The sequence below is a fragment of the Macrobrachium nipponense genome, chromosome 25 (assembly GCF_015104395.2).
Source record: "Macrobrachium nipponense isolate FS-2020 chromosome 25, ASM1510439v2, whole genome shotgun sequence".
NCBI lineage: Eukaryota > Metazoa > Arthropoda > Malacostraca > Decapoda > Palaemonidae > Macrobrachium > Macrobrachium nipponense.
This window is the reverse complement of record NC_087214.1, coordinates 69,401,530-69,415,666: the sequence shown is the minus strand read 5'-3', so window position 1 is coordinate 69,415,666 and position 14,137 is coordinate 69,401,530. Positions and strand designations below refer to the sequence as shown.

The 14,137-nt window shown below is 36.3% G+C and overlaps 1 protein-coding gene across 8 annotated transcripts in view; it reads left to right on the top strand.

Moving 5' to 3' along the window:
- The window catches only part of LOC135199512 (phospholipase D1-like), a 93,048-nt gene that overhangs the window by 47,245 nt on the left and 31,666 nt on the right, over positions 1–14,137 (top strand). For all 8 annotated transcript variants that reach the window (XM_064227626.1, XM_064227631.1, XM_064227628.1 and 5 more), the window contains exons 5-13: positions 1,844–2,000; positions 4,402–4,497; positions 5,651–5,788; positions 6,340–6,463; positions 7,689–7,789; positions 10,880–11,068; positions 12,279–12,358; positions 12,804–12,876; positions 13,944–14,081. In XM_064227626.1, the coding sequence (XP_064083696.1) occupies positions 1,844–2,000; positions 4,402–4,497; positions 5,651–5,788; positions 6,340–6,463; positions 7,689–7,789; positions 10,880–11,068; positions 12,279–12,358; positions 12,804–12,876; positions 13,944–14,081 (1,096 nt within the window). The remainder of the gene's footprint in view (positions 1–1,843; positions 2,001–4,401; positions 4,498–5,650; positions 5,789–6,339; positions 6,464–7,688; positions 7,790–10,879; positions 11,069–12,278; positions 12,359–12,803; positions 12,877–13,943; positions 14,082–14,137) is intronic.

Sequence of the window (14,137 nt, the reverse complement as noted above, 5' to 3'; positions counted from 1 at the left end):
TTTTTGGTGTCATATTTCATCTGTCAGATGAGCGTTGTAGGAGTCATAACCCTGGAAATAATGTCTATTGACAAATGTTGTAACCTCGGAACGTCGTAAGCCGAGACCGTCGTAACCCGGGGACCGCCTGTATACAGGATTGTGCTTAAAAACAGTAAAGCCCTTAATCCATTACTAGTAGTGGGTAGTCTTTTCCTGAACCGAAAAAAGAGCAATGCTTTGCTCTCTTTTGTTTAAATCCCGGTTTTTAATATTTTGGGGAGCGTGACGGTACAAATTTTGTATAGGAGCGTACCTTTATACAGTAAAGGTATTTATTTTAAGTGACTATCGTTTTATAGGGCTTTTGGACCCAGGCACAGGGGTCCCTCATACTGCTTGTGTTTCATTCTGACTGAGTCAAAGCAGTTCTCTCTGTAAGGCTGCTCTTTGTGGCATAAGTATGAGAGCCTTACTCTCTGAATGGAATCCAACTTCTGGTGGTAGTAAAATCCAGAAAGGATTCCAGATCAGGTTAGATTGCTTTGGGTTTCATGCAAGAAACCTTTAGCTCAAATGGCCGAGTGGATTTTTGTCTAGCTGCACTACCCACCATCCTCTTCTTAATTTGGGAATCAGCTAACTTTAACAGGGTAAGATTCATCTCAAAGAATATCAATTTTCTTCATAAAGTTTATTATTTGGAGACTTACCTACGTACTGTTAAAGTAGACCCACCCAGCCTCCCCACAACTTAGTGGGCTGTCAAGGAAAATTCTGACCAGAGCTAAAACATTCAAAACACACCTGGTAGAGAACAGGTAAACTAGACAGTCATCTGGGCAACCATTGGATTTTTTGTTTGATTGCCGACTTGCCTAATTGGCACAGGGATATAGCTAACTTCAACAGTAGATAAGTATCCAAATAATAAATTCTGTTATGAAAACTTATATTTTTATTAACCCTCTTGTGATCTGATGACGCATAGTGCGTCGATAAATTTTTTCCGTAAGTGCACAGATGTAAGTTATTTTGGGGAAAAATTCACACAAAAAAATGTGTCAATCTTAGAAAACTTAGTTGACGCCATTTGGTTGACAGATGATGAGTCTCAAAAAAAATGCAAACCCGGCGCTGCTCATTAGCAAACACATTATAGCAAAATTATTGCTTCTACATGAAGATCAAACATTTCTGCACAATTTAGGTATAAAACAAATCCCCAAACCTAATTATTATATTTTTCATGATTAGTTCCAAAAAATATCTACGATTTTTCTTAAAAATTTTACATTCATCACATCATTTTTATCAGCTCTAAGCCTCTAATTGCTTTAGGAAATAATTCAATCATTTCCCGACATAATTATAGTTCAGACGTACCAAATTTTACCAAAAATCTTTTCCATGCGCGTGTTCTTTTCGGCCCAGGGAAAAAGTTGCGTACCTTACACCCTTATATTTTCGGCCTGTGCGCAAGAGGGTTAATTAGATTGTTTTTAAAATGAGTGTGTAATCATATGAAAAGAAGTCGTGCATGTTAATTTGCTAAGGAAACTTCCAGAGTGTAGGGGATGAAAGTGACTGATAAATTGGGCTTTTTAGACTGATGTAATGACAGTCTATCTGAAAATGGAAAAGACTGCAATTGAAGACATAGTAACAGATACCTGTAAGCAAATAAATACATAGTAGCATGTACCTGTAAGCAAATAAATACCCATAAACCATGTAATATGTAAATATACTGTACATAGAAAAAGTAAACATTCATTGAGAAATGTCATAAGATTAAAGCATGTCAATGAAAATAACACACTATTTAATTAGCCGGTAACTAACACCTTTTCAAATCTTCCAGGTGCAGGTTCACTTTCATTCTCAAACGTGTTCCAGCTCACAAAATTCAACGAGCTGATGCCGGAGGTGTTCGTTCCAGAACGGCCCGTCCAGCTAACCATAACCCGGGTGGACTCTGACAATAGTAACCGGGGACTGAAAATTTTTTCCAGCCCTGTGTGAGTTGACTCAGAGAAGTTGGTGTGTCTGTGTGGAATGGGGATGGTTTTTCTTGTATATGTGTGGATTTATATGAATCTTATGTATTTCTTAGTCCAGTCCCTTCTTTTATTACAGTACATGCAGTCCCTGGCTTACAACGTTCCGAGGTTACAACGTTTTTCAGTTATATTCACCAGAAATTATTTCCAGGATTACGACGCATGTTCCATGGTTACGGGGCTTACGATGCCGATCTGGCGGAAGAAATATGACCCTAAAAATACAAAATAATCAGTATTTGGAGGTTTTTTGATGAAAAGTGCAATAATAATGCAGTTTTCATAGTTTTTAATACACACAAAGCATTAAAAATAAGGTTTTTTTTTTTTTTGGGGTGGGGGGGATTTTTTTGTTTTCTGGCTTACGACAATTTTCGGTTTACGGCACATCTCAAAAACGGAACTCCTGTCGTAAGCCGGGGACTGCCTGTATTGTATTTTCATTGCATGTCTCTAGAAAGTAGGTAAATCTTGTGTTTCCTTGTACCCTCTGTTATTCTGGTATTGTATTTTTTGTATGTCTTTAGGTGAATCCTCTGTGTGTCCTAGTGCCTCCTGTTGTTTTGGTATAGTATTTTTTGTCTGTATTTTCTTGTGCTGTCCATCATTTTGGTACTGTATATATTTTTTGTATCTTTAACAAAATCTTTTATCTGTATTTCCTAATGTCTTTTATTATTCTGGTATTGTATTTTTTGTCTAACTATATCTTCTTTATGTAGTATTTCCTAGTTCCTTCCATTATTCTGGTATTCTGTTTTTTTATGATTCTTCTTCTTTTTATATTTCCTAGTATCTTCTGTTACTTCTTTCAAATGAGCAACATAGTCTTTGGAAGCTTGAATTTCAAGTTGATGGTTTCTGTGGGCTTGTTATATATGAATAGAGTTCAGCTTATGAATGAAAATAATAGAAATTGCCTTACCAAAGCAATTTTGTTTGGTGTCCTGTAATTTTCAAGCTCTCGAAGTCTGGTGGGAACAGCTGGCTGGAAGTTGCTTTGCTGTGTCTAGCAGCAGCAAAGTCGACTGAAATCTCGAAGGTTGAGGTTTTGAGTGTGGTAAGTAGGAGTAAGAAATAGTTAGTCAGGTATAGTAGATATGGCATTTTCAGGGTGAAGACCAGTAGGTTCATGATGAATGGGTCTATAGCTAAAGATCTACCGAATGTGAATTCGGGCAAATATCTTTCTTCCGCAGTGGAGATAACTTTCTTTCCACAACTAGCCCATTGAAATTAAAAGTTGGAAGTAGAAGTTTTGTGTTGTCAGTGAAGATGATTGCATTCGTTGAAGCTAAGCAATGAGTGCCTATTGACTGCATTTAGGATTTTAGCCAAAACTTGAACTACCTTTGAATTTGGCAACTGAGGATTCAAATTATAACACAGCTGTTTTGTTTTCTCTCCTGTGAGAGTTAGCTTTGGAGGGTAACAATGTCAAGTTTGGACTGCTGATTTTTATGTTTAGTCTCTCTTGTGTTCTTTTCAGATGTGTATATAAGTAGTTCAGTAATCAAACAGAACCTCTTTAGTCCACTATGTTTATTAAACACAGCCTCAGGAGTTATGAGGTTCATTTTGATTTACTTTTAAAAACTGATGTTCAGTTTTGATTCACTGTTGTTGAATTTGAACAAAGCTAAGGATGTTTTTATTACATTTGGTTTTATTTCATTTGATGTGTAGTAGAACTAGTAAATGTATCTTGTATGTATGCTCTATACTTTCATATTTCACTAATCAACCTTTTTTCTTGAACAGAATTTATATCAAGTTGAATTGTAGAGCGTATAACTTGCCTTTACCTCTTGATCCCCTAAAAAAAAAAAAAGTACCTAAAAAGGTTTCCATATCTTGTGTGAGACCATAGAATTTTAGGCAGTGCTCCTTCATCCTCCAAAAGAACGTTGCTCTTTCTGCGACTCTATTTCCCAACTTGGGCTCTCTTTCGACAACTATTTTCACACCCCCTCATTAAAATGAATGCACCTGGTCATTTAGAAATATGAGTATTGTTTGTGTACATATTGTAATAAGCTTATTATTTAATTCGTTTCATCACGAATTAGTGTATTTATGCCTCATTTGCTGACCAAATATCTGAACGAAGGCTCTCTATGATTTGACTAGCTGGTGTTAAGAGATGTGTTTCATGTAAATTGTAATAGTTCCATTATTCAAAAAGTTAATAAGTTTATTAGTTTATTATTTAATAATTTATTTGATTCATCGAAGCCGTCAGTCAATTTGAGCCTCATTATGTGGCCCAAATGTCTTTGAAGGAGGGCTGCGTATGATCTGATGGGATTGTGTGAACAGCTTTGTTGCATTTAAAACACTTATATTTCTATTTTTCCAGCTTACAGATAGAACTGGAACATGGCGACTTCAAGTGGACCATCAGAAAGAAGGTGTCTCAAGTGACCAACCTTCACAGCCAGCTGATCATCTTGAGGTGAGCACGTTGCACGTTTTATCACATGGCCTCCGTAGGGTGATGGTGCCATCACCTTACCTAGTCCAGTGTACTGTAGGCGTTACTTGAAGCTCTTTGCAGCGTTCCTTTGTTCCCTAGCTGCAACCCCCCTTTATATTCTTTTTCCTCTATCTTACTTTTTTACCCTCTTTTAAAAATAGTTTCATAGTGCAACTGTAAGGTTTTCCTTTTGTTACACCTTTAAAACCTTCCTCATACCGAGTTTCCCTTTCAGTACTGAATGACCTTTGGCCTTAATCTATATTCCAGTAAATTGTACATCATTACTTTACTAACTTTTGTATGTATACTGACTTTTTTTCAAGGCTAAAACAGTTAGGTTGAATTATATGTTTTGTTGCTAGATCCTTTGGGATTCTGATGTCAGCCGGCAGATTTTGTCATTTTTACTTTTTGTGGTTTTCTTTTTTCATATATGAAAGTACTACATTTATTCAGCTTCAGAATGACTTTAGAACCATAGAAAAATAAAGTCACAGTAAGCTATAAAAGGGAAAATTGTTGTTTCTGTAAAATCAAGTAGTTAAAGGCTTTTTACATTTCACTAAGTTTCTGTAGTACTGTATTTGACTGACTACATGTGGTAGGGGTGTAAGAATACTACCACCGTAGGTCCTGTGTGCCGTAAAAGGCAACTAAAAGGACAGCTGCTGCCTTGCAGTCATACTTTTTTATGGTAAAAATCTAGGTCCGCTGCCAATAACTGTGGAAACTGCTGCCTTTTTTAGTAAAAGGTTAGGCCCACCACCAATAACTGTGGAAACTGCTGCCTTGCAGGTGGATTTTTTAGTCAAAGGCGAAGCTCACTGCCAATAACTGTGGTTGATGACAGCAAGTTGTAAAAACCCCTTTGTCAAATAATAAACCATGCCCTGATGTTGTAAGGAAAGGCGCTTCAGGCAACCGATCCCTTAGTGTAGGAATAACGGTGGGAAAGAAGAAGATTTTAAACAGTAACTAATAGCAAATCTTTGTCACAAGTTCCTGAAAGAATATTCCGCAGAATTTCCTTCTGGTCAGCCTTGTAATAACTGAAGATCCTCATTCTGTTATGTAGGTGAGGAGCCTCCTTGAGGAAAGTCATTCACGACTGTTATCTCTCTAACCGCAGGACAAAACTGAAGCTTCCCGCAGCTACCAGAGAAGCTCGCATCCGAAGGCAGAGCATGCGCATCCAGATGAGGAGAGCGGAGAAGATCGAGGAAATGAATGAGGACGGAGGAAAGGCAACTCATCGGAGGATGGTCAAGTGAGTGGGATTTGATGGCTGTATCTTATTTGGCTTACATGGTTTTTCTGATAACTTGCAATTTATTGAAGTATACTACGTATTTATTTATGATAACTTGCATTCCATTTGTTTGCATTTCTGATAACTCACATTCTTTAACTTGTCCTTGAGTTTGAATGAAATTGTGAGCTTCCGTCATCTTGCCTGTCTTGATTTTTAATTTGCCCAACATAATTTTTGCCTAGCAATTATAAAACATAGTTACGTACTGTTGAATTAAACTTAATAAGTTCAAGCAAAGGTGCAATACAGTACTATCCTGAAACAATTGACTTTGTATTTTAATAATTCAATTATATTTCTGTTTATTAATTTAGTAATGTATCTTTTTTTTATTATCTAATGAGTGATCTCTTCTTTTTATATTTCCTATTATCCAAGTCAGTGGCCCTGCAGGCTTGTTCTATATGAATAAGAATTTAACTTCTGAATGATAATAATATAATTATAATGATAATAAATGTCATACATATGGCCATTGTAATTTCTAAAACAGCATCTAATTGCAGGTACCCTCGTCGGGCCCTCCAGTCGATGGACAAGGGCGTGTTGGCGGATTTGCAGACCTACCTGAGGAATATCTTGTACCATCCCCTGTACCGTAATCACCAGTCACTCATTGAATTTCTCGAGGTAAGGCTGTCACTTCTATGAGGTCCGTATTGCCTTTTGCTCCTTTATGATTTTCTGTGGTATGAGTCTGTGATACAGGGAATTGTGTGTCCTATTCTAGACTGGTCTTGGAAAGTTCTGTAAAGTAGTTTAACCAAACATCAAATCTTGGATGTGACAGGACTTCGATGAAGCACTGTTAGATTTGGTAAAAGGAAAAGATGAAAGAAATTTGACAGTTGGTATGAAGTCAGTGAGGCAGAGAACTCTTTCATCCTAATTTAACCTGGTCTAAGATAGTATCCTTGACATCATAGGACCTCCCTGAAGAATTCTTTCTTTTATAAGAAGTTAGGTTTTGAGAAAGAAAGGGATCAAGAAGTTGGACAGCTCAGTATGAAGAGACTGAGAGTTATTGATGTTCACAGAACACGGAGGGTTGAAATTTAGGGCAAAGCAAATCGGAAGAGTCAAAAGTAAATTATAAATGGTCATATAATTGGCATATTTTTTACTGAAAAGACTGAAGTATGCTTTGAGTTATTCATTAGTTCTCAAAATGCTTACTATGTAGTTGATTTGTAAACCCTTTAGTACTTTAATATATTGTCAGGTACTATGATAGATATATACAAAAAATTCATAGTCTTGTTTACATGTAATTCTGTCATCATTTGTTCTGATTCCCTTAATCTTTTTTCCAAGACGCAGTTCTATTACCTAATAGTTCTCCTCTTCTCGTAGGCCCTAGAAACAAATCGTAACTCTTTTGAGTACTTTTAGTTCTCCTCTTCTCGTAGGCCCTAGAAACAAATCGTAACTCTTTTGAGTATTTTAACGATGTGTGATTTCACAGCTCTGATGAATTGCTAGGTACTGTGTTAAATATTTACAAAAACTTCATGGTCTTGTTGACTTGAAATTCTGTCATTGTTAGTCCTGACTCCCTTAATCTAATTTTTTTTTTTCTGAAGAGGTGGTTTTATCACCCTATACCAGTTTGATTCTCTCTTACGCCCTAGAAACTTATCACAAGGCCAGCTCGTGTGCGCATGACAGAAAAGAAAATAACTTTCTTCAGTATTCTAAAAGGCACCCTTGTATTCCTCCTCTCCTAAGTCCTAAATGCACATCTTATTTTGCAGTTCATCTGTCTATAACATAAAAGAATCTAAGTATATTCTAAAGTCTACCACATACAAGCACAAATCTTTTGAGTACTCTAACAACACCTGTCTGATTTCAGATCTCCCCAGTATCTTTCATCAAGGAGTTAGGAAGCAAACACAAGGAAGGACTAGTGAGGAAGAGGATTGGAAGCTACAACTCCAACGGGTGTTGTTCCTGGTACGTCCAACATTTCTTCGTGTTGCTGATTGATAATTGTAATGTGAAAGGAAACCAGTTCAGTGTGTGGTTTTATACAGTAGCTTTTAACTGAAAAACCAGTTCTATGTGTGGTTGTATGTGATAGCATTTAACTGAAAAACCAGTTCAGTTTGTGGTTGGATGTGGTAGCTTTTAGAACAATTATGATGTTGAATGGAATTGTATTTCATACTGATCACAAACCAGAATCATTTCTTATTTATTAAGTTTACCTACATGTATTTGGCTGCATATTTCCTGTTATTTTTGTAGTTAATGGTTTCATTTATAATTTGTCCATTCTAAGTTACAGGCAGTATCCCGGTTATCGGCGATCTGGTTTTATGACGCTTGTTTAGCGCCATAAAATCGGCGATTTAGGGTGTCATAACAGGTCGAGTTCTGGTTACGGGCACCTTATGGGGCCGTAAGGTGCTAATAATAGAGTAATGGCGCCATAACAAACCTAACAGGGGAACCATGGGGGTGCTTATGGCACCAATGACAGGTTATCTGCCTCGTAAGGGCCATTATGGCGCCGTAAATCGGCAATTTTCGGTCATTGGTGGTTTTCGCTTAACGGCACATCCCCGGGAATGGAACCCCCACCCCCCCTGATAACTGGGGACTGTCTGTATTTATATTCAGGACTTGAAAGATTGAATGGCTACAGCAAAGCCTATTTTTATTTCTACAGAATGAATATGTAGAGTGCTTTGCCTAACATCAAGTTATATGTTGTTGTTTTTATGTAAAAACGTGTACTGAATATAATGTGTAATGAGTAGTACTCATTTATTTTTATTTTTGTTTTTTCATGGAAAAATAAAAGAGTGGAAAGTCTCGTTAGCTGTAAGTATGATTCCGAGTCTTTGTCATTTCTAAGATAATGTAAGTGTAGTGATTCGTCGTCATCATCTCCTTGTGGTACTGTCATGCTAAAGCTGTCGTGAGAAGGTCGAGGCACCTCTATTTCCTTCGTGATGAACTCTTTTTACTTACCTATAACCTAGGGTCAAGGCGTAGATGTATGTAAGTCAGTATGATGTTGTTTTACTGTCATAGCACTTGAGATCTTACATTCCTTTTACAGTGCCTGTTTGTTTCAGTAATTTGTAATTGTCTCTGCATGCTTAGTTAAGGTAATGTAGGTTGCAAAGCCCTGTTTATGATATTACAGTGGCGAAATAGATTTATTAGTTATCTATTACATACTGTATTTTCTTACAATATATTTGAAAAGTACATTTTTCTTACAATATATTTGAAAAGTACATTTCTTGAGTGTCCAAATAGAGGTACAATATATTAATAATAAATTATCAGGTTCCATTTGGCTCTTTTACTGAACACTTACAATTTTGTCAAGTCTTCGATCGCATGTTCCCCCACCATCAAATTATGGTTATTGCCTTTTCATGGTAATATTTATGGCATTCTATTTATTCTGTGTCAAAATGAAAACACTACAACTTTAGTTAGGACTATATTTTATGATTAATTCTCTCAGGTAACAAACATTGTCTTTTGTACTTGGAAGTTTTGAAATAATTCCTTACACTTTTATGTCAGTAGCCAGTTTAGTACTGCATGTGGAGCGTTTGAAAAAACTGAGTCTTTACATATAGATTAATGCTGAGTGTTACTTTGCTATCCAAAGGTATTTGAGGTAATTTTGTAGTCAAGTTTTCAAATGATGTCAGTAGTGAGAGATTTGTAATTACTGTAATTAGGTTCTTAGTTATATTAACATTTTATAGTGTATCATATAATTGTAGAGATTTAATGATGACCGTATTTCTTTCATAATTATTGGTGGAGTTTTGTTTACTTCAGAATGCTTTGAGAAAAATCTTGTCTGCTTGGATTTAAATGTACTATTGTGTTGGTTTTTGTTCTTTTAGTCTTGTAAGTTTGAATAGGAATTTCAGTTGCTTGTGTTTTTGCATGTGTATAATACAGGAAGGGAATTAGTCTCCCTTGAAGACCTAATTGAATGACTTGGAATGACTCGTTCCACTAGCAATGTATGCCACACAAGAAACACTTTTTATGCTTTCAGGCACTTTTAATGTGTGTCTTAAATCCCACTTTAGTCTTGAATATTTACATGGAGTTTGGTAAGCCTTTGTTTTTAGTCTCATGATGGTATTTCCTCATTTCATTCTTGAACTATGTCTTGAACGTCTGAAAGTTCCGTCTCCTATGTATTTGGCGTTTGTCTGTTGTGACTTGTGGTATCTTGGTTTTGACCAAACTTTTGTTGTTAATTTGGTAATGGCATTTCACTCCTGCACTCGATGTCTTGAGTGTGCCTGAACTTATGTGTCCTTTGATTCTAAGTATCTCAGATTTTATCAGAATTTCAAACCTTGCACAGAGAGTTGGATTCTTATGATAATATGAAAGCCTTAGGTGTTAGTCCATGGTACGAACTCGCCATGAAAATGCAGAAAACTTCCTTATGTGCATCTGTTTTAATATTAAATCAGAACATGCTGAATGTCTTTAGGATGTGGTTGCATGTTACAAGGCTCTCTGGGAAGAGGAACGTCTTCTTGGTGCTTTATTGTACTTCATTGTACAGCCTGGGTTAAATGGGGTGGGTTATTTTCTCCCTGAAGCAGATAAAATGGCAGATAATCTGCATTCTGATCAGACTTCCTTCACATTTCTTTTGGTATTGAATTGTTGATTTTTCTTGGAGGAGTCTGCATTTGGAAAGTTTTGATTACATGTATGCTCTTGTTGCTGTGGATCATTGCATGAATCATGTTTGTTATCATTATTATTCAAGAGGTGAACCATATGCACATGGAACAGGCCTACAGGGGCCATTCGACTTCAAAGTCAAGCTTCCGGAGAATATAGAGTTCATTTGAGAGAAGTTGCAGGTCATAAAAAATACAGAACAGTTTGGTTATTAGAAAACAAAGATAAATTAACAAAATAATAAATAGATAAATGTGTAAATAAATTATTGAAATAGATAAAAGTGTAAATAAAATATTGAAAGTTCAAAGAGAATTGTTTTAGGAGCAGTAATGCATTGCATCTTCTCTCATCCAGGTGCTGGAGTCCAGTTACAGGTAGATACAAGCACAAGTGGCTGGTACTAAAGGAAACCTGCCTCTTCTTCCTGACGCCCGAGAGCGGAGAGATCCGCAGTGTTATGCTCATGGACTCATATTTCGAAGTCTCCCATGGTTACAGGATCATCGGTATCAGGAACGCGTTGCTCATATCAAACTTGTCCAGGTTGGTGAAATTACGTTATGGAAAGATGAGAGAATTGTAAACATATTCCCAGGTCGTGTTTCATAGTGCAGCTGTGAGGGTTTCCTCTTTTTGCACCTGTCAGATTGCTCTACTACATTTCCCTTCCCTTCAGCGTTGAGTGATCTTATAGGTCACTGCATTTGGCTTATGGGACAACTGGTCGCAACCGACTGGCCATGGCCCAACTGGCCATGGCCGACTGGACGCAGCCCAACTGGCCGCAGGGGCCGACTAGCCGCAGCCCAACTGGCCATAGACGAAGAGATGAGAGAAAAAAAATTATTTCTGTCTATCTGTCTGTCTCTGTCTCTCTCTCTCACACACAGAAAATATTTAGATACAGTAAATCTAAAAGACGAAGAGTATCTGAGAGGAATTGCTCATAACTTCTCTTAAGATATATAGTTATGTAGCTGCTATTTTAAGCAGTTTTTATATTCCAATAATTCAACTTTTTAATGAAATAACTTTTTTTATCTTTAATTATCTTTTATTTTCTTGATTTTTTTATTCAATGATTCAGCTTTTTAGTGAAATTTAATTATCTTTTATTTTCTTAAATTTTTTATTCCAGTAATTCAGATTTTATGTAACTTCTGTGTAATTCAGCTGTGTAATAAAATTTACATTTTAAGTATTATTCTTTTCTTAGAGAAAACCTCTTTTCAAAAATGATATGCATACATGAAATAAATAGTTTATAACCATTAACAATAATTACAAAGTTCAACAATGTATTTAAAACAGGAAACAGTCCAATTGGCAAAGTATCAAGCTCTCATTTAAAAAATGAAAATAGTTTACAACCATTAATAACAATAAAAACCAGTTTTATTCGAGAGTTTATAACCAATAACAACAATCACAAAAATCAAAAGGGTATTTAAAAAAAATAGATAAATAAATAAACACTAGTTTCCTTCAAAAGATAAAAAAAAATCTCTCTCTCTCTCTCTCTCTTACCGCTGCGGCCAGTCGTCCCCAGCGGCCAGTTGAGCTGCGGCCAGTCAGCCACGGCCAGCTGGACCACGGCCAGTCGGCCGTGGCCAGTTGTCCTAGACCCTTAAATGCTATACTATTTTATTCTCTTCTATGTTTTTTGCTAAAAAAAAAAAAGTAGAATTCCTTTTTAAAATGTCTATTCAGTGATAACGTAAAGTGAAGAATTCATTGAAACACTGTCTTCCAGGTCTGTCGTGTTCAGATGTGACAGCGAGGCTAGTCAGAAGGAGTGGATCAAGCAGATACACAGAAATCAGCAGAAGTACGGTCAGTATTGTAGGTCAGATCCCCTCCACTGTCTCTTGTGTAATTTTAGTAGATCCTTATGACTATCTCAAAGAATTAAAGTTTTACTCCATGGTGCGCTGTATGCATTACTTTGGCTTCTTTGCAGCATTCCTTTGGCCTCTAGCTGCAACCTCTTTCATTCCTTGTACAGTACCTCTGTTCTTATTCCCCCTCTCCTAACAGTTTCAGAGTGCTACTGTGATGTTTTCCTCCTGTTACACTTTGTAACTCGTTAAGCTCGATTTCCCTTTCAGCACTGAATGCTCTCATAGGTACCAGTGCATGGCTTTGGCCTAAATTTTATATTGCATGCCATTCATAGCTGTAAGCCATTTACTGGAAACATTATTCTTCTGTAGTAGTTTGTTTTGTAAACGAAGGAGTTTTCTCTCATGTTTTTATTATATAGAATGATTATTTGCAGGTAGGGACTTCATCCATCGCGACAGACGTTACGATTCGTTTGCACCTGTACGGAAATCTTCATATGCTCGCTGGTAAATATGCTGTCTTGTTGTTAATTAATTGCTAGTGTTCATATGTTATTACATGAATTGCTGTCCACTTTATTTCAAAAATAGAACCTCAACTTAATTGACACTTTTGGGGAACAAAGTCCAATATAAGTAACAATAACTATGTTGTAGCCTTGTAGCCTGCATGTGAATATTTTCCTTATCATTCAGTTAACAGCAATTCCACATAGTTCCTAACATAATCTAACATGTGCTTTACACTTTATTTTCAATTAAAGATGTTTACTTAAAGATTTAGGACATCTGAAATGGTAGCATAGTAAGAAATAATCATAGTAGTTTAGCTGGTTAGTACAGAAGTTTTCTGAGTCGTGGTTCATTAATTTGAGGTGGCACTGTAGCCATAATTGCAGTAGATCTGTATAGCACTAAATCTTATAGTTATGACCTGAAAGAGAAATACAGTAGTCTATTGTCTGCAGAACTGCAGGCAATTCAATGTTGGTTACTGTGACAGTAACATGTATCAAAATGAAGAGGTTTTGTTTCTCTGATCATTATTGAACCTGTAATTTTATGAATCTCTTGATAAAAAAGCAAGTTTCTGATTGCTAAAACTGCAAATATCTTTCAAATACTGTTCATTCAAATTTGTTTACTTTATATGTGACTCTCATACATGGAAGCTAGTCATTGCTGAAAATATGGCAATAATGTTGAGAAACTTTGACTAGTGTTTTGCATGCACCAGATATTGAAACTTTAAGTTTTTGTTTTCCAACAAAAAATTCTGGTTTTCTAAAGCTTATATATTTTATGCACATGATATTTATTGATAATTCACCTCAAATGGCCATGTTATAGTAAGAGGAAGTTCAGCCACCCCCTACATGTTTCATACTTCATCCCACTGCTATGAGACATCAAAGTATTTGACAATTACTTTTTATCTTTTCACTGATGTCTTGACATCATGAGAATCTTAAGGAACTGAAAAATTTGATGTCTTTGAAAACTCAAAGGTTTAAGATACCCACCTTTTGTTAAACATATGTGTGACTTTTTTTTTTTTTTACTGCACTTTTCAGGTACGTTGACGGTTCTCGTTACATGTGGGACGTGGCTGAGATGCTGGAGTCGGCTAGAGAGGAGATCTTCATCACGGACTGGTGGATGAGCCCCGAGATATATTTGAAACGCCCGGATCTCACAGGATGTAAATGGAGGTAGATATTTTGCTTGGGAATTTAATGGGTTTATTCATGTTATGTTTTAAAAGATA